This window comes from Gymnogyps californianus, chromosome 5, assembly GCF_018139145.2.
Source record: "Gymnogyps californianus isolate 813 chromosome 5, ASM1813914v2, whole genome shotgun sequence".
Lineage (NCBI taxonomy): Eukaryota > Metazoa > Chordata > Aves > Accipitriformes > Cathartidae > Gymnogyps > Gymnogyps californianus.
The window spans coordinates 17,148,703-17,172,849 of record NC_059475.1 but is presented as its reverse complement, the minus strand read 5'-3'; the positions used below and the strand labels follow the sequence as shown (position 1 = coordinate 17,172,849).

The window sequence follows — 24,147 nt, the reverse complement described above, 5'->3', positions numbered from 1 at the left end:
GCTTGGCGGTGGTTCTGCAGGCTGTCCAGAAGTCAGGACCTTAAATCCTACCAACAGTCTGTCACAGATGGTACGGCAGAGGGGAAAAAAGGGATTCTGAAATGCTGAGAGAAAAAGTAGGCCATGTAGCTGCTGCTCATGATATAGTTGCTTGGATAGCAGAACTGTACATCTAACATATGTTGCAACTCAATATTCCCCAGCAAGTCAGAGGCCTCCATGAATTACTGTTAAATTTGCCAAATGCTCTGTGGTTCATTTTCCACTACTAACATGGGAGACTGTGTTAAGAAGAATGTGGTCAGGACACCTCCTCAGAGATACTGTAGATTCACACAACATTGCATCTATGGAGGAGATGCGAACATACTACAAATATATGCTAACATTACACAAGGGAACAGACTCCACCTGCCCCATTTGTGTCAGCTAGCTTAGCTCATTTTATCTTAATCTCCCATCTCTCTTGACCATAACTGCATCCTCTATGTTTGTCCAATGCATTAAAGAAATGAAACAAACTAACTCAGGTACACCTTCTTGGAGATGCCTCTTTACAACAGGTAAAGCTATATAACAGTCTACAACCATTTCAGTAGTGTCTTCTGGGCTTAAAATGAAATTGTATTAATTGCGAAGTACAAGCCTTAATTTGCTGCAGTTTATACAGATTTCTTTAAATGTAACAGCTTCTATTCCTTGTGTCCTTGGCTGCATATGTTTTACACCACTTACTGACATTAATACTGTTTCCAAGTCACTCATCTCCAAGTGTGACACCCATGTGTTTGGCCATTTGTGAGCATGTCTCCACTGCTCAATGGAGCGGATACCCCCAAACTGCCCCCACGAAGGCTAACTAACAAACAATAGAAGCATAGCACAGTCGCCATGCCAGGACAGCTCTTGTGTTTGGGAGGGAGGCTAGCCTGAGCATACGAGCTGTTCTTCCCTCTTGTCTGCAGATTCACATCCTTCCGTTCCTGCACAAGGTACAGCCGCTTCTCACAGCTCACTGACCTCAGCTGTGAAGTCAAATACTTTGATTCAGCTGAAAATTACACCATTTTTCATGCTAGTATTTCTGGTGCAATACTATATAAAATTTTTTTGTGAAGTCCGCTGCTAAATGGACAGTTCCCAAAGCTTCACTTCACGCTGGCTGTCACGGTTACCTCCTCAGACTCTCAGGATCTACCAGGCATAATGTGGGTGCTCCAAACCTGTGCTGGTGGCTCTAGGGCATTGCTAGTGCTGTTCAAGAGCATATATTATTTCGTCCTTAATCAAAGGCCCTAGTTATTGTCTCCGTACACGTTTACAATATTTGATTGAGAAGTACCTCAGTTTCTCCTCCTTCCCTTGATCACACTAGCTTTCCATCTAACCTTAAGACTCTACTGTAGAGAAGCAGCAAAGTAAAGGAAAATCATACTAAATCCTAAAGTAATTCTGCTTTGATCTGCCTGGCCTCTGCATGGTTCCCAAGAATCTTGGCCATTATCTTGGCTTTAAAAATACGTTCCAGTAACTCACTATTTTAAGCTCTTATGATACCAGAGACATGTAATAATTCACTGGGCAGAAAGCTTCCCACAGGCATTTAAATATTGAAAATTCTCATGTGCCAGAAATGGTCCCTTTTGTGCTTTTTCAGCATGTGGTGTATGACCCAGACAGAGAGATCACAGCTAGAAAAGTCTTACCTCTGATGATCTCTTGGGAGCTACTGCCAGCTTGGGAGCCTTTATGGGTAAGGTTAGTTAGAACAAATCTAAAGCTATTCTACTCCACATAACTGGCCTATGGCAGTCGTCATAAAAAGACAGAGTAAGAAGTTCAGCCACAGGTCTCTTTGCCAGGCTGGCTTTAAGGTTTAATCATTAGGTTTCCACCAGAATGAAAGTTTTCATTTAGAAGATAGCTGAAATGTCAGAAAAGAAGTACTTAATGAGACAGCAATTTGTCTTGAACACATACAATGACCACATTGGTCCCTTTGCGCATTTTCTAATTAAGTTAATGGAAAGACAAGTTACGTGGAGCTCTAAGGAAATAATAGTTTAGAAAATCTGGATTGACAGACAGTTGTTGAAGCTATTTGGTTGCCTAAGAACTCTGTGGGACTGTTCTGTATATCTATTCTGCGGGCTGTCTGTATAACCAGGGTTTGAAACGCCTGTAATTTAGCAGCTCTACTCCAACAGTACTTTTTTTTCCCAAGAGACTATTGTATCAATCTATGCCTTTCTAGACAGGTGATATTTGGAGCTGAGTTGGAATCCTGTATTCCTTTACACAAAAGAGCCGTACTGTTCTCTAAGCTACAAAAGTATAATATTCAAAGAAATAGATGTGCTTCTATGGCTCTATACAAGTGCCACTTATTTTCATATCATTTCACTACATTGGCATCTGCAAGCAGCTTTCAGTGTTGAGATGGCATCCCTCACTATGAAGAGCCCTCTTTGCACAGTAGTAGGAAGAACAGCATGCCAAGTCTGTAATGAAAGAAGGTTTCCTCCTATTCTATGTGCCATGTCAAAGGTGCATTTGGCATTGTCCCATTTCCAGCCTTTAGGAATATGTAAAATTTAATCACTGGACCAGAAGGACACTGCTTTCAAAGCCCACTGTGCTCCATAAAACATCCTTGTGTCCTCAAAGTTACTCTAGATGAGACCCAAAGGAGTACATGGGCTACATGAGCACCCTTGGTGGGGTAGGTGAAAAATATCCATCAAATGAACAGCCTGGGTTAATTTGCTATGGCAAAAAAATTTTACAGTAGTCTGAAGGTCAAATGGAATGAAAACATGTTTTTAATCTTCTTATCTACTTATAAATCACTGATATTTTAGGTTCGCTAAAGTCATTTATAGAGATTTTCACATAGCAAGCCGGCATGCCTGTTATATATTGACCTAAATTTACCTTCCATAATTTTGTGAATTCCCAGAATGGTATTTTACATGTGGAGTCACCAGCATCTGGGCCTGCTATACTGTAAACCAAGGTACAGCAAATGTACAGGAAAATTCTGGTGGTTGAGAGACATCTATCAACAGTTCTTCAATCTTACTATGTCATTTTCCTCCAACAGATCCCTACCTAGTGTAAGACGTAGGCAGATAACCCACTAAAGTCCCTGCTGAACTGAGGAAACAGTTAAGCCCCTCTCATCCAATTTTGGGATCAACTCCCTTCATCCTTTAGTATATACTTAGTGTTTTTGCCCAGCTACAAACCTAGGTCCTTCTTCCATACACATGGCCAGAAAGGTGGCTGTTCAGTCAGGAATATGAAATGTGCCTGTAGTCTGCTTGACCTATTCTGATCATTGCTAACGAACGGCATCTCAAGCTGGGTGAACTGCCATTTTTTCCTTTACATACCAATTTTTTTTGCATCAACCTATTTTCTTAACTAGCACAGAGTATGCAATCTGGAGAAAGCAAATGAAGACCAAAACTTACCATCTGATTCGGAGGCTGCTCTGAAAATCAAGTAGCTGCTAGGAAGGGGCTGAGTGATCGAACCAACATTTTCTCCCTTTGGGCCCTGGAAACGCACACAGACAAAAAGACTTAAGGCACAGAAGATGCAATGGACCGTTCAACGTCTTTCTACCCTTCCTGGGCAGAGTGTGTACGTTTGTGATAGGAAAGAAGGAAGGAGCAGATGGAGTAATTTAGAGAGACTCATTAGTAACCACAATATTGCTGCTGCAGCTCCAAAGCAGTAACAAGCTCTGACGTAAATGGGGCTTGGTCTAACCTATGCTCAGCCCAAAACCTACTCTGTTTATTCATATCCTCAGGAATGGAAGAATCTCATTGCTGTCACTTGAGACAAAACCAGTCAAATATTTGCTATTAGCCATCTTCGTGCAATACCTGAATGGACTGTTCCACGTGGTGCACGTCGAGTCTGTCTGCAGCCTGACACACTAGCAATGAAACACTCTTTATATGTCACCATAAAAGTGGCAGAGCCCACACCGTGTGCTGTGAGTGCCTCTAGCAGAGAGGCAATGGCAGCTTTTCTGGAAGGTAACAAAGGGGAAACTCCATCCTGCAAACCTGTCTGTGGGAAAGGAGGAGACAGGGAAAACCACAGGCTGAGGACTAAAGGTCTCCCAGCATACGCACGTGCTGCTGGGTTGCAGCCCTTCACCTCTACATCCAGACCCTTTGAGAACCTTTATCCGTGGTGCCTGGGGTGACGGCCACTTCAGGCTTTAACAAAAACAGGCTTTGCTTGTCTATGTTGCCTTTAGTTTAGGAGCTGTGGCAAAAAAGATTACAGTGTCTTGTAAACATCCTGCCACAATCCCTTCAGCATGACCCTGCAGAAATGATTCCCAGGGAGGCAGAGTCCATCTTGGATTAGGCACTTCTTTGACCAGAACCACAGGCTCCCACCTTGATCTCCTTCCTGTTTTCTCCTCTCTTGAGTTCCAGAGGCTGCTAAGAAAAAGCAGTTCCTGTACCTAGTAAGCACAGCTTCATACTCTCCATAGTATGGACTTTATGCCACTACCTGGCTGAAATAAATAGGAGTCCCTCCTCCTCCCTTGCATTTCCAAAGTGACGCAGCCTCCTCCAGTTCCTTCTCTTCCTCACTTTGTAACAAACAACATGAAAACAGATCCTTTTTCGAATATCCAGACATCATGTCAGAAATAAATGCAGAGCAGAAAACATCACCAATATTCGCATGACCACTATGCCAACTGCAGGGTGGAACAAGCAGTTTTCTCCAGGATGCTCAAATACAGATTTCCCTGAGTTTCTAGAGAATACCACACAATGCTGAAAATCTGTAGGCAAATTTTTGCAGTTTGAGTATGACTCTCCTCCCTTACATGTGCCTTTATAGTATCCCATCCTTCAAAGAAGGACTTCTCCCTAGCATTAGTTTGTAAGCAGGGAAACTGTGACTGCTACTGAAAACTGCTCCTGTATACAAGTGTCTGGCAGTTAAATGGTGGTTTTATCTGGATTTTTGTTTTTGAGTTCCACTCAGGAAACCTAAATTTGGAAAGAATGAAGAGTGAAGCATAGGACAAGCATTGAATTGTATCTGAGTGTACGCCACGAAGATGCAGTGCTGAGAAGACAACAGTCTCCAGTCTAGCTTCCTGTCTTCACATCTGTGGGGTTCTTCTGCTGCCAGGAGAAATTGGGATCCTTGCTACTCACTTCTTTTTCCCCTCCCCTCTCCCACAAGAGGTTCATAAAATGAAGACTGTTTAAACACTTAATAGTCAGGACTGGCAAAGTTGAGATTTGAGTAGTAAACCAGAGCAGAGCAGCTTAAGACATTACTAGTGACATTAATGCAATCAAGCATCACTCCCGATGGCATTTTTCCTTTCAGTAGCTTGCAGTCGAGCAGGGTGTTCAAGAACTGTTGATAACACCATTAACATGTGTTTTCAGTGCAGAGGTTGATACTTGCTCTGTTGGAGGAAAAACCCCACAACCAAACTGTACAGATCCAGAGAACCGTTATCAAAAAAAAGCAGGGAGAAGGGAAGGAGGGGATAACACAAGGTTTTAACAGACATTTAGGCATGTGGATAAACACAAGGAGCAGCCAGGTCACTCTGTCAAGGAAACGTATTCAATAGTAAGGCATGCTTATACATGGAGGGGGCTGTTTCCCACAGAAAAAAGAGGAGAAGAAGAAAAGAGAGAAGCCCATAAAAATAAAGTCAACATCTCCATAGAGTAAATGAGGTTCTGTATCTGCACGGCAGAGATAATGATGCTTTCTGTCACCCAGCCTTGGAGCATCATGCCTGTTCAGAGTCCAAGACCTCCAAGACAATGACTATCTCTCACTAAAAGTGAATGTTACCCCTGCTACACTAGGACCCGGAGCTCAGCTGCAGCCTCTAGACAGTACAACTAAGAAAGCATCATCTTCAGATCATTCCTGTCTTTACATTTGATTTGAGACTCAAAAGGCATTATCAAACAGGGGTTGATTAGGCTTTGAAAAATGGAGTGGACTCACACTGTTTTAGATAGTATGACAAGACATCTAGTCTTGGAGAGTCATAAAACAAAGCTTAAAGAAGGGGAAAAAATCACTTTCATTAATAGTATTGTGGATAACTGTAAGGATGAAGATGAAGCTAACTCTATTGTATTATGGAGTAGAACAAGCTGTAAAAGCAGCAGCACAAGCCCATTACTAGTACTTTTTTCTTTAAAGGAATGACTCAAAGTTCTTAAAATCAACAAAATTCAAATTATATATATTCCTAGATTAAGTGGGTCTGACCTCAACTCATTTAGCGCTCTAAATAAATGTCAGCTGCAGTCAATAAAAGCCTTCCCACACCACGCTGTTCAGCTAGCTTCTGAGCAAGCTCAAAGGGAAATATGAACTATTCCAGGACAATTTTTGGGACAGCTGGGCAAACACTGCCAGCTGATAGCCTTACACTCCCTGTGCAAAGCAAGAGGACAGGCAGCCACACCCTCACACTAATTACTAGGTTGGCATTCCCCAGTCTCCTGCAGTCATCTTGGCAAAAAGTCTCTTCCCTGAAGCTGCGTGGGATCATGCTGCCTTCACATGATGGACAAAGCGCCTCTGCAGCAGTATTCGGAGCGTGTGGGGGAAGCTTTTCTTACTGCTGCTTGTGCTGTTGACTGATTTTGAGACCTTGGTGGTTTTGGCCTTGGGTTTACAAGGCCTGGGCAGAGCAAATAGGTAAAAAGCCTAATCCATTTGCACTGTGAAGGAGTTTCAGGCTAAAACTCTTGAAAAGCCAGGGAAGCAGTGTAGAATAAAGGACTCTCTCCCCTCAGTGATATGCTTCTAAGATAGCTCTAGACACCAGATAGCTTTATAGGAAAAACAGTTCCCTGGTGCATATATTTAGCTTTTAAGTAATGGTCTTACATCTTACCTACCTACCATGAAAGGCGCCCCAAAATTTCATCCTACTCTAAACAGAAGTTAAATGCCTGCGCATCAAATTTAATTGGCTAGCACAACTATAAATGCCTAGGGCAGTGCTTGAACCAGACATTTGTTCCAGGGCTGAACCCCGCAGTTAGAGCCAAACATCTGCTGAGCAGCCAGGCCAACACGTACAAAGGTGCTCATTAATTACCCTGAGTTAGCTGCAAGTCCACTGATGTGAGTCAAAGCTAGACCATCAACTCTAGTCTGGAAAATCCTTGAAAATTTCACAAGCCATTTTAGCCAAAAGTGAAAGTTGTTTAGCCAGATCTTATTGTGATGGACAGTAACTTGGGCTTTTTGCTTAAGCTCGGGCTAATCTATATTTCATGAGAAATAGGCTTTCTTTGCACAGTTATACATAACCAATTTAGATCAGTCAATTCTGCTCCAGTTGCTTTAAAAGAAGGCCATGAAATGACATAAAACGAAACAGTATTTTTAGCAGTTTCAGCCTCAAACTGTTGTCAGAGTGCAGACAGCTTCTTTGACATCAAGCAGTTCACTGGTGGATTTCTTCTTGATGTGTATTTCGGTGTTCACCTTGTGGCTGAAAGCATCTATCACACATAACAATCCAGGCTGAACTCAGGTTTCAGGAAATAGCCTACTATGCAGCTCAACTGTAGCTTTCTAAATATCTGTCTCAAGTGATTTAGAATATTACTTTGACTTTAAAATTCAAATCTCTTGGGACTTCCTCTAGTACACAAACATTTTCAGAGATATATTCCCTTCATATTTAACATACTAATTCCTATTTCTGTCATATATTTTCTCAAGAGACACAAGAATTAGATATACATACACACGTACAAATACATATACGTATTGATAAAAACTCCTCTTTCGTTTGGATGATTCATATCAAGGGATGGGCGTTCTAGCACAACACTTCAGATCTGTCAGTGACACTGCTTTTCAGTACCTGACTGCACTTTTGATTCTACTTTTTCACTACGTCTCCTGACTGTGCTTTTCAGAACAATTCAGTTGACTTGTCAAGTCACAAGGAATTTTTTTGTTGATGGACAGCAAATGATCGATAACCTTGGGTGCATGCTCTGAATTAAAAAAGCATCAAAACTCTCAAAACTGAGTAAGAAGCAAGGTAGCAATGAAACCTTTGGGACTCAAAGCAAAAGCAATGCATCTAGGCACAGATCAGAGCTGAGCTACTGTCAGAAAACAGCAGCTCTTACCTCTGGTTGTCGAGGTTAATTTTAATTCTCTCTTCCTTCCTTATTAAAAATTGCAAGACTTTTTATAGTGATTGTATAGTTGTGTTTAAAACTGTTCAATTGACTGCAGGGATGAGCAGGAGTGAGCCTGCTTGATCTGCTCCCACAGGGCTTCCTCTCCATTTTCTTAGATCTTCTGATGCCAATGACAAATGCCTTCATTGCTCTCGCATGAGTCTTTCCAATTAGATTTACTCTGCTGCCCACCTTGCAGTAAGGCACCATCTTGTAATGCCTTGCTTACACTGGTGATGTCTCCTAGAGAATTTATGTCTGCAATAACTCTGCTGAGTCACTGTTTTTAATGGGAAAACAAGAGTTCAAGAACATTTAAGTTTTATCTTCAGGGTATCCAACAGATGTTGCTCTCAGTGCCTCTCAGGAGGTACTGGGGTCTTCCTCTTTGCTCATAGGCATTAGATAATTTTTTTCTTTTTGCCTATTCTTAAAGGAAAGAAGAAAAAGAAATGCAGCGCTCTAAAATTTGCAGGGAGTTATTTTAAGAAGTGTGAGAAACTATTAATCATTTGCATCACAGGGAGATCCAAAGGTCACTGCAGGAGCTACTGTGTGTAGAGGAAGAGACTGTCTCAGCCTGTGAGTAACAACAGACTGAAGTGGAGAAAACCTTGCTATTTCCATTTCAAAGAAGAGAAAATTAAGGTAACCTATCCAAAGTCACACTTTTGTGGAACAGTCAAGGCTTGAGCAGACCACTGAGTTCCAAGTCCATCACAAACAAACCCAAACCTCAGAGGCATTAGAAAAAAAAGTCAAATTACTAATCTGTGTTTTGTCACTTTGCCAGCCCTCTTCCAGTGTTGTGCAAAGCATTTGGTGCTTTGTGTGTCCTTGTTTTGGGGAAGTCAGTTAACTGGGTCTATTCCTCATCTCTTTTTAAAGATGTAGGCCATGGCTACATTGATCTTTTTTCCTGCAGTATCGTGTTTCCCCTTTCCTCAGTCTATGCATGCATCTCTACACCAAGAATGACACATTTGTATAACTAATCACAATGCACCACGTTCCTTTGATGTCATATCATGACCAAGCTTCAGTGTCTTTAATCTTTTTATGCAGTCAATTCACCATCACTAACAGCAACTGAATAACTGCAAATCTAGATAATATCAATGCCAGATAATACTAGTGCTCAGACACTTTGGTGACCAAGAAGAGGTTGTTCGACTCATCAGGATTGTTACCTTTACAGCCCAGATTGACTGATCCAGAGGATGAAAAAGTTTAAAACAGAAGCCATCCTTTTTGGAGGGTCTCTCGATCAGCTCACAAGAATGGAGCAAGATTGTCCCAACCCACTGTCCAATCTTTGGCGTCTTATAAATCAGCAGCACTCCTGGTTTCAGAACACACCATAGCTTGGTCCAACTCTTCAGAGTCCCACGAATCTGGAGGGAAGCAGGGAGAGAACAAACACTTGCATTTATGTTGCTCCTTAAAAGAAAAACAGCATTTATTCAGTATTTATGCAGTATTTCCAGTATGTGTTTCTCCCAAGGCCACACTACGATACACTGTCTTAGGAAAATACACTGCATTATCTGGACAGTCTTAGGGATCTCATAGCAAAATCCCAGACCTTGTAAATCTGGCTATCAGAATCCAGTCTTCATATTTTTATTACTGGCTTAGTGTTAGCAGCTTGCTTAATTTTTTAGGCAACGAGCAGTGCTGGCCCATGTGAGAGTGATTTGTTAATAATCATGGAGGACACGTCAATTAGAACATTGCATAGAAAAATGTTATAGCCAGTCTAACTCGACCTATAAGTCATTTTAATAGTGTTCTGCAGAACAGAGCTATTAATGGGTTTTGTCAAATACCCTATTTTTAAAAGCACCTTCTCCAGCTGGTTTACTTCTCTGTCAAGCTCAATGCACGCTCTCTCTTGTATAGAAGACATTAAATCTGATAGCGTATATTAAAGATAACAGCTTTAAGAATGGGGAAGTTTCTCAGTAAGGTTAGATTTTGCCTAAGGTCTTCTTGTCTTCAATGTACGTAGGCCAAACCTCAAGTCTTATGTCAATGTTCTGTTTTTGTGACCCAGCATTATTTGTTGCTGAACCAGAAACTTCCAGCCACAGCAAACGTGTAACAGGTTATTTTGTATTTTAAAAAATCTCAATATTTGCCTATCATCAACAGTAAACACTATGGAAACATTTTGTTGCCAATCTGATTTCTCAAATAAACCATACGCATCTCTACTTTTCTGGCCTCTAATACTGATCATAGAACAATGTTGGAAGTTTTTCACACTGGTCAAATGTGATTGTATTGTTTCATGAAATCCCTAAGTTACTTTTTTTTTTTCCCCAAGAGCTATGTGTTTGGCAATGTTTGGAAATTAAGTTTTGCCATTATAAAAGGGGCAACCAATTCACTATTAGTCAAGAAGACTAAATGGCCCCAAACGAGGAGAAAAACAGTGCTCAAAGGTAACATCTCTCAATGTCAATCCAAATTTATTTTGCCACATACAAAGTTTCAGGACTTCAATGAGAAGCTGTCACTAGTTGAGTCTTTGCACAAGGAGAAATTACAGTTGTCATCAAGTCCAATATGTTTCGTTCTGTGCTGTGACAACATAAAATCGAACTGTCAATAGAACAAGCTGTATCTGCCCATTTCCAGGCTGTTACTCTGTCTATTCCCTCTTCAGTACAAAAACACATTTATGGGAAGAGGCCAGCAGACTCTTTCAGAGAGGAAGAAAGAAAGAAACATCATCACTTCCTTTTGTACTATGCACTTTTAGAGACCTTGTTGCTACTTAAGGACATGGAATAGACGGATTGAGTTAGGTTAAGATGGAAAGTAAATATTCCCCATAACTTCACTTTTATAGCAGTTTTACAGCAACTTCAACTCAAAATTATTCAGTTTTCCTTCACTCAAAAAAGTGCTAGTGCATAAGTCCAGACACATCAACTACTTCTCACTTATTTTTTCCTACAGCTTCAGAAGCAACGGTCTGTATTAAATACCTTCAGCCAGTCTGCTGTGATCACTACACTGGGATCCTTCAGAGCACTGAAGAGTTGTTTGGTAGCCCTTTTCTTCTCCTGTCTGTAATTTTTTTTTTGTACCTGGTTGAGAACAGAGAAAATACAGCAGCTGTAATCATGGCCTCTTTTGGGGAGGAAAGAACGTAATGCATTAAGGACAGCTATGTATAGCACAGCTAGAACTTGACCCAGCACAGGCTCCCCAGAAATGAGCACAAGGAAGAACAAAAACATAACGAGATAGCAGGCATTTTCTTTGCTCCTGAAGTTCCACTAAACAATCTAATTTGGCTTTTCTTTGGGGGGAATGTAAAGAGGCTGAATACTCAGTCCTCCCCACCCCTCAAATTAAAGCGATCAAATCTAATTTAATCCAAACCAAATTATTTATACTTTTGGTTTGGTAGACAAGCAAATGTTCAAGCAATAATTTGCTCAGATTGCCTAGGCATACCCCTCCTAACAAGACCAATGAAGGATTACAATCCTCTTGAGGTGCCTAATGGCTCTGGAACATATGAACAGAGTGAAATAATTACACTGATTTGTTCTGTTTGCAGTATATAATCTAATCCTGTGTATAAAGCCTGTAAATGCCCTTGGCCTATAATGACTCCTAGAAGAGTCGGAAGCTTCTCTGGGTCTTGGGAAATGACTCAGAGTAGTTCGCAATGGTTTGTTTAGAAGGTACTACTTGTTTTGTAAAAGAAAGTCAGCTGATGCTGACTTGGCTGCTTTGCACATACCTTCAGTGTTTCCTTCTTCGTGAACTTGGCTGTGGGAGACACACACTCTTTGTCAGACCCGTTGCAAAGCTTATATTCAATCTAAAAAAAGAGGGAGAGAGGAAATAGGAATGTGTTAACATGAAGATGTTCAAGTTATGCTCTAATGAAGAGTCGTTTACATCTTCCAGGAATCCATGAGAGAGCTGACTGCAGACTTCAGCAGCAGAACGCTAGGCAGGCGCAGAAAATGCATATTTGCAGTGCAGTCCAAACTTTATTTCTATACTCATAGTTAGTTGGAAAATTCCCCACCAAATTTTCTTCATATTTCTCCCATGCAGACATTAATCTCGGTGAAATAAAAAAAAAAAACCCAAACAAAAACCCCTATTCTTATTTCTAACTTTGAAAACTGCCCATTTCTTTTCAGACCCGAAAGCATTTCAATTACTGGAATAAAAATTATGGGGAAGCCGGTATAGATCTTTCAGAACTAGACTTGACATTGGCAATGACTGTCACCCTAGCTGAAATGTCCAGAAACATGAGTGGGCAAGAAATGACCTAATCACATTACAGATAATACAGGAAATCATCATCATCTTGGCCTTGCGAAACAAGGCACAAAATATACAGTCACTTCAAATCATGTTTGATAGTGTCAGTGCTGTTTAAATTCACTTTCAGAGGCTACAGACTGATCTCATGATTGTGCTGATGGGCCAAAAAAATGCTTTACTTTTGTTAGACATAGTCACAATCTTACTGTTCCCAAAATAATGTACGCTTAGAGAGTATAGCTCGCTGGAGCCCAGCTCACGACAAGGACCCCTATTTGGATAGGTACTGTCAGCAAACTGTCCAAAACCTGGGAACGGTTAGTGGCGTGAGAATTATGGTACAGTCTGGACTCTGCTACTTTTTATGTGACCTTGGGCAAGTTAGTTTCTTTCTCTGTACCTCTTTTCCTTCCAACCTTTCATGTGTCTGATGCATTCAGGCTGTGATCTTTTGGGGTCAGGCACTGTCTCTCCTACTTATGCATGACAGTTTAATAAAAAAGCTCAGTCCTTGGCCACCTTGATTTAATGAGTAAGACACAAAAACGAGCTGTGTTAAGGAAAAAATCTATCAAATATAGTTCCCATTTATAAATTCACTGCTATGATGTGAAACAAACCCACTGGGCTCTCAGCCTCTCTCTCCTTTATGTCATGAGTTGATGTAATCGTTTTACAGCGCCTTCCGTTTTGAGAGACCCACTTCCTTTTTCCCTCCCAGTGACACAGAAACCTCTCCAGCTACTATAGCCACAAACCATGCTGAACATTAGTGTGAGCAGGAAAATATTTAATGACAGCCGGATCAGTCCTTTTCACATGACTTAGATAAAAACACGCAAATGCATGACCAGATCACAGCAAAAAGGCCATCAACTATGCTTTGGAGACTGCGGCAGGAGCAAAAATGGGAGATAAGGGTGCATGTTCAACTGAGCAACACTCTTTGTGGATGATGCAGGATGAGAAATTAGGGGCAGAAGGTGCAATTTGCAATAGAGCCAGGGTCACTGTAGAACTTATTACTTGTTCTCACATACCCTTAGTAGTCTTTCACTAAAACCAAAACTACATGCGATACTTAAGAATAAATAGAGAAATGAAAACTCTATGATGGCGCATAAAGACCAGTGAAGTCCCTGATCTGACTGTCCAGTTTACAAGTCAACTTGGCATTGGATCCACTCAAAGAAAATGCCAGCTCTTGGACTCCTGCAAACTATTCAGTATTTGTCATTTTTGTTTTAATAGAAAGCTAAGCCTGCCTCCTCTACCTGCAATGTAGTCTCTGATGCATATTTTGTATTTCTGCACATGGGACTTCACTGTAAAAACACAAGATTATGGTGGGGATTGCTGCACAGATACAATGTCTGAGCAGAGAATTGTGCCCACAGGGTCTTTGTCACATTTCAAAGGGCAGTAGTAGACATTTGGGAGATATGCTATAAGCTTCTTTATGAGGAAACATTTCTAAGTGCTTAAATGTCTCTGAGCAAGAATCCTTCAGAATTATTAGGAGATTATGCTTTCATGATTTGAGATGTGTGTCCTCTGAAACTGGTCAGAAGAATTCTCCCCCTTTCTCCCAGTTAGCAGGGAGACTGTCCTGTCCTTGAGATACAGCTATGAGCCAACTGTTTATTGGTAATTTCACTCCTTCCAGCCCAAGAGACCAGACGCAGAGAGAAACACTGCGTACTATTCCTCATTAGCCAGCGTGAGAAGCAGAAAACACACAGATGTCCCCGAGATTCTAGCAAATCCTGCTCAGGTGTCTGCAAAGCATCAGGATATAATGAATGCTTTATGCTTAACTAATTAAAGCAAGCTACAGTCACTTGTTGTCTAGACAATTACATCTTAGCACTTACATAAAGAATAAAATTTTGGCCCCTAAGCTCACTTGGCTTGAGGAAATTTACTTGATGAACTCAGAAAAGCTTCCAACAACCACTGCAAACCATGCAAACTTGAGGCCTAAACCTGCTGCTTGTAGGGAACTGGCATCAACACAGACAGAGGCACTTTCACTGCGCTACCAGCCACACCTGCCTCCTCCTTGGAGTCTCTCTGGGTCATGCTAAAAATAGAATTAAACAACCACAAGACTTCAAACTTGGGACATTTACACAAAGATACATTGATTCTGCCTCTTCAGGAGAGCTGACTCACAGCTCCATGACCAAGGACACCACATGCCCGATGCCAGCTGATACTGCTATGCATGTTATAAAGCCACAGCACATAACAGCAGATGAAGGGATAATCTCCCCTTACACCAACATAGCCTTTAGGAGCTCAATAAATAAAGTGAAACTTGTCCGAAATCATTACAAACCGGTCTTACACTTGGTAAAGGCAGCTGGTTTAACAGCCTTGGAGGCTGCTGCAGTGGGCTACATCCAGACGTGCTGAATTTGCTAACCTTGTCTGTAAAGGGAAACACAGCCACAGGGATGGTGCACGCTAAGACAGGCTTAAGAACGGATGAGTAAGAAGCAGTAGTGTAAGTTCCTCACTGCCTGCATAAGAATTTCTAGGCATGGAAAAATAAATATCTGTGCTGCCATGTCCCAAAAACTGTGATGTACCAGCTTTGTGACGGATAGCGCAGCTCCCTGAGATGGTTGTAAATTGACCACGCTTTATGAAGAGAGAAAATTTTACTAAAACTAAGCCATGGTTTTAACTACGAGCCATGGACAAGCTTTCAGATGTGCCTGACCTGGGACTTCTGTTTTCAGAAACTTGACACTGTTCCCCAGTTACTTTTTTAACGAGGCAAACTGATTGCTTCTCCCTGCCGATTTTGCTTCTTGTTATGCTTATGAGGATGCATCATCACAGATCCTAAATAGCAGTTTGCTTGCAGGTGATCTCCAGGTCTACAGAGTGAAAAGCATTGCATTTCTGGGTTTAAAGTTCCTGCCTTTTCACAGGAAAGGTGGGATCTAAGGCCCCAGGACTGCATACCATAGGCCCCAATGCTGCTGATAGCAACGTACAGTTCCTCCAGGTTTAACCGGCTAAGTGACTTGAAGTAATAGGATTTCATGTTTTTACATGAATCTGTCTTAATAGTTTTGATTGCACCTCGTGGCATATATAAGATTCAGTAAATTCAGGCCATCAGTTCTAACGATCCCTAAGACACAGCAGGGCCTTACATCGCTAAGACACATCATGAGCATTTAACGATGTCCTTCTATTGCCCTGCCTTTCTCAGCCTGGCAGAAAACTAAGAGAAGCCATTTGTCATCACAGCAAATCTTTCAAGGGCACTGGGATAATGCTTGTGCAGGATATCAGAATCTGGCCCCCTCTCTCTGCAGCAACATGTGAACAATATTAACCTGAGACGAGATTTTGTACCATGGGAGGGTAGGGAATTGGTGTCCTTTTTAAAAATAAAAAAAACCACTGGAATATTCTAGTAAGAAAGCAATAGGTATGTTTTCCATATACTGGTTCTCATAATTGTAAGGAGGGAAGACTATTAATCTGCCAAAAACTTTTACCAGGGCATGCAGCAGCACTTGCAGGGGTAGGAAACTGTTTGTCCCTCTTTAGTTCTCTAACCAGATCTGTCCTTTCCAGGACTGAGTGATGACCTTGCCGGCTGATGACGGGCTGTACTGTACTCAGAGACATACTTTTTGTCCCAGTGAAGTTTCTGTTCCCTTTCATCTCAGTCATGTAGCTCTGGAGATCCACTGCTGATTGTTAGCAGTTGTCACAATACCCTTACACTTCTGCTAGGCTTTGTAAGAGAGCATACAGAGTCCTTACAATAGTGCTATGCTGATCCAGTGTCTTTTTGGTGACTTAATTTCCAAGAGGAACCGAATCATTTCACAGAAAAACAGTCTGTGATCGACTCTGGTGTGGGGGATGCCAGCCCATCAGCATGCTGTACCTTGGATAACAGCAAGAGGAATATCCTGTTGTTTAGCGCAAGCAATCCTTGCTGCACGGGATGAACACAAGAAATGTGTAACGAGAGACAGGCAGACAGAATTATTCCAAATCAGAAACATTTAAACAAAGTCATTCTCAAGCTGTGGTCTGCATGTTAACAGCAGTGACACCTTACAAGTCACTCTTTTTTCTTCTTTGCATCCAAGTGAGAGAAAGACGAAATCAGATGGGAATTCGAATGCAGAACAAAAGTAGCTGGGGTCATAAGTTATGTTTCACAAAAGCAAAAATAGTCATCATATGGGAGACACATCGTTGCTCACATGTAATTTCTCCAGTATCTTTTCCACATATAATTGCTACAGATCTGTATCACTGCAGAAATAAAAGAAATGAAACAAAAGTTCCTGAAGTAGTATAAACACTACGGAAAAGCTGGGTTTAACATTAGAAGCGAAGAGCTTCTTGTTACTGATGTGAATATTCACAGATATCTCAACTGCATTTAAACAATTTTGTTTTCAATTTACTATAAGCAGTTCTTTTTAAAAACTTTTTTATTTTGTGGTGAATTAACAGCTCATCCAAAGCACAGCAGAGTCAGTGAAACGATTCTTACTGACAAACAAGCTTTGCATTAGGAAAGATTACCCTTCAGTTAATATGCTGCTTTACAGCAAGTTGAATAATATTCACCTAAAACTTTCTAGCTTGCAAAAAAAACCCAAACCCCAAACCCCCCTCTTATTTCAACAATGTTACAAAGACACAGGAACTGTGTTTACAACACTGAAATAGCACAATGATTAGCACAAATTGAAAAGCCTGTACAAATAAATAGCTGACATGACAGCAATATCTGGGGAAAATCATTGGTGAAATTCAGCTATCCAAGCAACTCCAAATATCAAGTTATACTACTGTTTAGTGGAATGCTTTGCTCCATTGAGTCCAATTATAGTAATTAAAGAAAAAGTCATAGACCTCATGTGATTTCTATTTGATCATTTAAGCATGCCTTTCATGAGAAGAACGTTCTGAAAGTTTAGAATATTTAAAGAACATTTTAGGCGAGATGGGAAGTTGCACACCGAGAAAGACACTGTTTCACATAACTGATACAGTTGTAGTGCTAAGCAGAAATCTGAAGCAAAGCTTTGCTTTCCCCTCTAACTATAGGCACAGCTTTTGTTCCTAGGCTGAGTTTAAACAAATGAAGAAAGTGAGCAATGAAAAACAATTGGACTTTCAGCTTAAAATATGCTTTGCTAAATTGTTTAATAAATAATTTCAATTTTAGGACCTCCATTTACCCTCATCTACCCCATCAGAAACACCAGAGTAAGGAATTATGATCACCAGTGACCCAAGGTGACATGATAGGACTGCTGTGGCTTACCCAAAGTTATCAACTTTGAGACTTCATTTCTGTAAGTGAACAGTTACTACTGTCTACATTCCCCTCTCTGAGGCACCCAGGAGTTTCAGGGCTTGTATGCACCTACACAAGTTAGGGATGCTCCATGTTTCCTACCTCTCAGTGCAAAATCCCGCCCCTCTTCTATGTGATTTTCCCAGGATACTCCAGGCTACATCTCTGCTCACTTGAAATCAGCTGCAAAGCCCTCTGTGGACAACAGTGATTACCCCAAAATGCTGCACATGGAACTGAAGAAGCAAGGTGTACCTGAGCCAGGGCACAGGAACTGAATATAAGTCTTGATAGAGACAACTAGCTCCGAAATAATTCCATCCACAACATCGACAGCATAAAGTATGGTAATGAAAAGCCAGCAAGGGTCCAGTTAAGCATAACACCACCTGGAAGGGCCAGGTTCTTCTATAAAGCTGTGCTTAGCACACACAGGGGACGTTTCGCTCCTGAGCCTCTCCGAGGTGATTCCTGCAACATCTGGATCTCTTTGACAACCGATTCCTCGGTTTGCTAGCTAAGGGAGAACAGAAGGAAAGGTACCCTTGTAGGTTGCCGGAGTTGTGAATGATCTTTTATGATAGTCCCAAATGTAACCATGGCTGGAATTAACTCAGAGGTTAAGAGCATGATTCATGGATCCAGAAGGATGAGCTTGAGACAGCATGGGAGTTGCAGCTTAAATCTCAAGTGATCAGTATGAGCTGTTTCAAACTACTTTGCAGCTAAAATAAATTTCCAGCAGCCACTTAGATTCATATTTCAGATTACAAATCACACAATAAAGACTTAACAATTCAGGCATGTGGAAAAACTCATTCACGATGAACAAAGCAATCTAAGCTTTTCTCTCTCATACATCATATAACTGTGCACGCAACAGCCACACTCCTACAATGTGATAATTTTAGACTTCATTGTGGCAATAGTGGGGGACTGAAAAGAGTGAAGTACCACTGAGCACCAGCTTCAAGATTTTTCTAACTATCCCTTAAAATACACTTCAATTCTTTGTGGGCTCTGCATGCATATCAAGAGACCTCAGCTGCTCTCCAGCCAGTAGAATAAATAGGTAAGCATAGGAAGGGAAGAAAGAGAAAATGCAAGACTGCATACTGCAATAAAAGGTGCCTTAAAGAACGCTAACAGTGCCGAATGAGGCACAAAATGAGAGAAAGGCATCTCCTTTCACTACCAGGCGTGTGTTAACTGTACTACCTGGCTGCAGAGATGAGCTTGAGGCTTAGAGACAGTTCTGTGATACTTTCATACCCCACTATGACCACTGGTCCCAGAAAACAAGGCTAAAGGGCTCCAAAAAAGAGAGAAACTAATATGAGAAACAACCTGAAATAAATAAGCTAATACCTTTTTTCCCTCCCCGAAAAAAGGAGATGAAAGAGACTCCACTTAAAAAATGAAATAGGAGAAAATATGCTGCAGGGAAGTTAGCAATGTGATGTGTAGCTGAACCATGCCTTAAATTTGTTTTAATAAAATTTGGAGTGAGAAGTCACAACTGAAATCAGAAATATATATTGCTAAGAACTGCACAAACACACTAAAAGCAAATGTTCTGGCATCAAATATTTTACTGTCTGTACAGATAGGACAATCGGGATGTGCTCACACCTCAGACATATACTAGCAGTCCACCTACGAGCACAGGGTAGTGTGGTTGCAGTTAAATGGCTTCACAGCTCACAAGTTCACAGACGTTTATAGGGTTTTAATGAGATTTTCTGCTTGGTGTCTGCTAACCTGGGAAACCTGCAGCCTGCTCCATCATGCAGTGTGGATATATGGCCTGAGTGAACAAAATGTAGAACTGTTTCCACCTCACTGATGAAGATGTGAAACAGAAACACAGTTAATCTGCCTGGCAAAATACAGGGACTCCAAGTCAAAGTTGGGAATTCAAGGTCCCCTAAGCCCCAGGCCAGGGATCGAAGTACTCGACTGGCTTTCCTTTCCTTCTCATTACTGGGTGAAAAGAGTCAATGTGATGCGGTACATCAAAATCGCACTGCTGAAGGAACACTTATTTCCAACAAGGTTTGTTATATTCACTGTGCCAAAAGAAGGATAAGTATTCATGGCATGGATCTGTTACCTAGAACATTTACTTTTGAATCCATTAATTAAACCTGCACACCCTACAGTTTGGTTTCTAAAAATTATTTGCCCCCTGCTATCAGGAATCTAAACATGACCCACTTAGCACACACTCTTTCCTTTGGTTCAAGTAGGTGGAATTGCTATTTATTTTTAAACTGAAATACCGTGACAGATCCCTACTTACAGTTCTGGACACCTGACAGTACAGTTTCATTTTATAGCCTTAGAGCTGAGTGGACGTGAAAAATGAAATATTAAGCAAACTGACTATCAGTTTGCCTAAATTTTTAAGGTACAAGACATTTCACAGTAGAGACTCCCTACTGTCACTGACACTGCAAAGCAAGACAGAAGAAAAGTTACGTGGCTGGAGAAGAACGAAGTACTGTACAACACAGCAAGGCGAAGCAGAGTGAAGTGAGAATGACAGGCACTACAGCACAGGTCCAGTGAGGCAGAAAGTCTCTGAACCAAACACCATGTGTCTAAGCAGAACATTCAGGCAGGAAAGAAAAACCTAGCTCTGGCTCATTCAGTAGCCAAAGCAATTGCCTGCAACCCTGCAAACAAGTAGGCAAGTTGAAGTTTGGTGTTTTGGGGTCCTCATATCTGTTTTTAGTCCATTGGTGTTTCAGAGCAATTTTGACTATTGTAAAACCAAAGTCTTGGGTTGGTGAAAGCAAAGCTCGCATCCAGGTTCACACCCTCATTTGTTTTGAATCACAAATCTGATGCAGTTGTTTTGCACTGTGCATTTTCTCTTATCTCTCCTTAACAACTGCTCTTGACGCTGTCAAGGAGAGACCCACCAACACCTCCCAGGTGCACACAAAGCATGGCAGAAATCTAGGTGGGCGCCCAAATCTTCCAAGGATGCTTCTCCTTTCAAAAGCACACCTGTAGGAGACTAAATAGCAAGCCAGGCCCTGAAGCTAGGAAAACACAGCTGAGCCATGCTCTCACGCAGATACCTCTCGTAAATACATTCCTACTCTAGCGTTCATCCTGCATCTCAGAAATCAAACTCCCTTTTGGACAGCATTTCAGTGCTGTGAGTTGTTCTGTCCAGAAAAAGTCCTTCTCCTTTACATTCCTAAGTCACTGGGAATTTAACACCACTCCTTGTAAGGCATGCAAAACATCTGGGTTTAAAACAAAGCCCTGGATGCAGTTATCTGGTCCTTGGGCTTCTCCACTGCCAGGATAAGTGGGAGGCTGGGTTTCCACGAGAAACCCGCCTGAAAAAGCAAAACTAATGTCAGTTTGCAGCTTGCCAGGTTCCAGCAATAGCAGAGGACATGTACACGAGCCCTTGTTGCACAGTGCCAAAGCTCCTCTCATCACCATCTCCCTGTGCTGACCTCTGCCAGGGCATCCCAGCAGAACAACCTGCAAGCTCGAGGCAAGCACAGCCAAATGTATTTGAAGATGCAGAGCCTATTTTCATGTATTATAAGAAATCACTTGTCTGCAGCTGCTTCCTTCATGTTATATTTTCATTTCAGCTGGTGTCACTTGCATTTTATAGCTTCATAGTTGAATAAATTTAGTTAAAAATTTATTAACAGGCCTTGCTTCTATTTCTAGTTACCCTCCAGAAATATGTTAGGGAGCTGCAGCCAAAAAAGCCTGTACATGAATCTCAAAGCCAGATCTAATTTATAAGGTTGATTCCATCTCTACAGGAAATCAAACGCAGGCACTCAGTAACTCTAGATGTAGAGCCAGGTTTTGAACACCCAGATCCAGAGTCTTTAGATCCAGTTTTGCTTCTCCATTACAGGCTGGATGGAAATGTTGTGTTCAGGAAATGGGTAAGGCCATGCTGGACCAGGGTCACTCCTGAAGGGACTGTGGCTGTGGGTAAGGCCACACTGGAGCAGGTATATCTCTGAAGGCATTGTGGCCCATGGAGAAGACCATGCTGGAACAGATGCACCTCAAAGTGACTGTGGCTGTGGATAAGTCTATGCTGCAGCAGATACCCCTGAAGAGACTGTGGCCCATAGATAAGGCTCCACTTGGAGCAGGTACACCCTTAAGGGACTGCAGTCTGTGGGTAAGTCCAAGCCAGCGAAGGGGGAAGGGGAGGAGTTCATTGCAATGTTAAACCCGATGGTCTGGTCCAAAGGGACCAGGGGTGGAGATTGTAATGGAAATACCTCTAAATTGTTCTAACCCATGATTTGAGTTGCATGTTATGGGAATTACTACAGCAGGAGACACCCAAACCAGTGGAGGACAAGTCTTACGAGAAGCAGTGCAAGTGCAGCAGCAACCCGACCTGAGCTGGCTTTGGTGCCGAATAAGTCCACGCAACACACCACTTCTCCTGTCCTGAGTGACCACCATAACAGATGGAGCCCAAAGTCATGGACTAAATGAACTCAATGGACATTTTGTGGACATTTATGGACATTTTACGGGGGTGGTCCATAGACTAAGGGAATGATATCTGTGTATTATATCAAAGGACAGGAAGGGTGGTGGGGGTTAATGAGGATGTATTGGATAGCGTGGGACCTGAGCGTGACGTAAATGGTATGGAATAAAGGGTACCTAATGTGCTGGTTTTGGCTGGGACAGAGTTAATTTTCTTCATGGTAGCTACTATGGGGCTATGTTTGGATTTGTGCTGGAAACAGTGTTGATAACACAGGGCTGTTTTAGTTACTGCTGAGCAGTGCTTACGCAGAGTCAAGGCCTTTTCTGCTTCTCACACCACCCCACCAGCGAGGAGGGTGGGGGTGCACAAGAAGCTGGGAGGGGACACAGCTGGGACAGCTGACCCCAACTGACCAAAGGGATATCCCATACCATATGACATCATGCTCAGCATATAAAGCTGGGGGAAGAAGAAGGAGGCAGGAAGACATTTGGAGTGATGGTGTTTGTCTTCCCAAGTAACCATTACGCATGATGGAGCCCTGCTTTCCCAGAGATGGCTGAACACCTGCCTGCCGAGGGAAAGTAGTGAATGAATTCCTTGTTTTGCTTTGCTTGTGCGTGGGGGTTTACTTTGCCCATTAAACTGTCTGTATCTCACCCCATGAGTTTTCTCACTTTTACCCTTCCAATTCTCTTCCCCCATCCCACGGGGGGGGGGGGGGGGGGGGGGGGGGGGGGGGGGGGGGTGAGCGAGCGGCTGTGTGGTGCTTAGTTGCTGGCTGGGGTTAAACCACAACAGTTGGTTAGTTTGCGTTCCTCTCATGTTACACCAATTCCCAGAGCTCTCTCCCAGGATCTCAACTCACAGTTTCGGATGCTATGCACTACACTAAATATTACAGCTTTCTGTTCCAAAACAATTAAGGTTTATGATTGCCTTGCTGATCAGGAACAGCAGGAGACACCTCTGCTGACAAAATCAACCTTTCAACTGTAATTATTCGTATCTAATTACACTGCCAAATGAGGCCCAAATTAACAGGGTTCTTCCACGGTAGGTGCTATCAAGTCAGAAGAAAGTGTGGGCTTCTCTGTCATCCCAACCATGCAAACACACTCATTTTCTTTCTCTCAAAACATGCACACACAGTTCCTGCAGGAACAGAGGGAGAGGCTTTCTCAATGACTTTAAAAAAAAGGAGTAAGAATGATTAATAACAGCCTGAGAAGAAATGAAAGCAAGACTAGGGATGGATCCCTATCCCACAGTACCTTACTAATGGAGTTTGGAGTCTGTGGCGTCTCATCCTTCAGCGCCGACGGGCTGTTTCCTTCCACATCTTTTCCTGCAACAAATAAATGTGATTCACAAACAGAGAAATTCTGTGCAAAACCATGGCAACTCATGGCCTTAGAAGGGCTACTGCTAACAGCAAACAAGAGAAGCTGTCATGAGCAGGAGCAGGCACACCAGGATCACAGAGAGGGATCTTGCAGAACTTGAAATAGCCTCGATCCACATGCTTGGGCTATGCAACAAGTACTGCTTAAAAGTTAGGTCTCAACACCGTGGTAAACCAACATGATGGTTGCAAAGTCCAGCATATGAAGGCTGGAAAAAAACAGACATAAGATTGCTTATGCATCCTTAATCAGCTCCCTTCTGTGTCTGCATTATGATGCAGTCTTTAATTACATTACCACACAGTCTGTTCTTTTCTTACGTACCCCATGCCTCATTCA

The 24,147-nt window shown here is 42.0% G+C and overlaps 1 protein-coding gene across 3 annotated transcripts in view; it reads right to left on the bottom strand.

Moving 5' to 3' along the window:
• The window catches only part of OSBPL5 (oxysterol binding protein like 5), a 146,181-nt gene that overhangs the window by 35,292 nt on the left and 86,742 nt on the right, over nt 1–24,147 (bottom strand). For all 3 annotated transcript variants that reach the window (XM_050897134.1, XM_050897135.1, XM_050897136.1), the window contains 5 exons: nt 23,677–23,750; nt 12,004–12,084; nt 11,237–11,338; nt 9,431–9,634; nt 3,477–3,561 (listed from right to left, as the gene is read on the bottom strand). In XM_050897134.1, the coding sequence (XP_050753091.1) occupies nt 3,477–3,561; nt 9,431–9,634; nt 11,237–11,338; nt 12,004–12,084; nt 23,677–23,750 (546 nt within the window). The remainder of the gene's footprint in view (nt 1–3,476; nt 3,562–9,430; nt 9,635–11,236; nt 11,339–12,003; nt 12,085–23,676; nt 23,751–24,147) is intronic.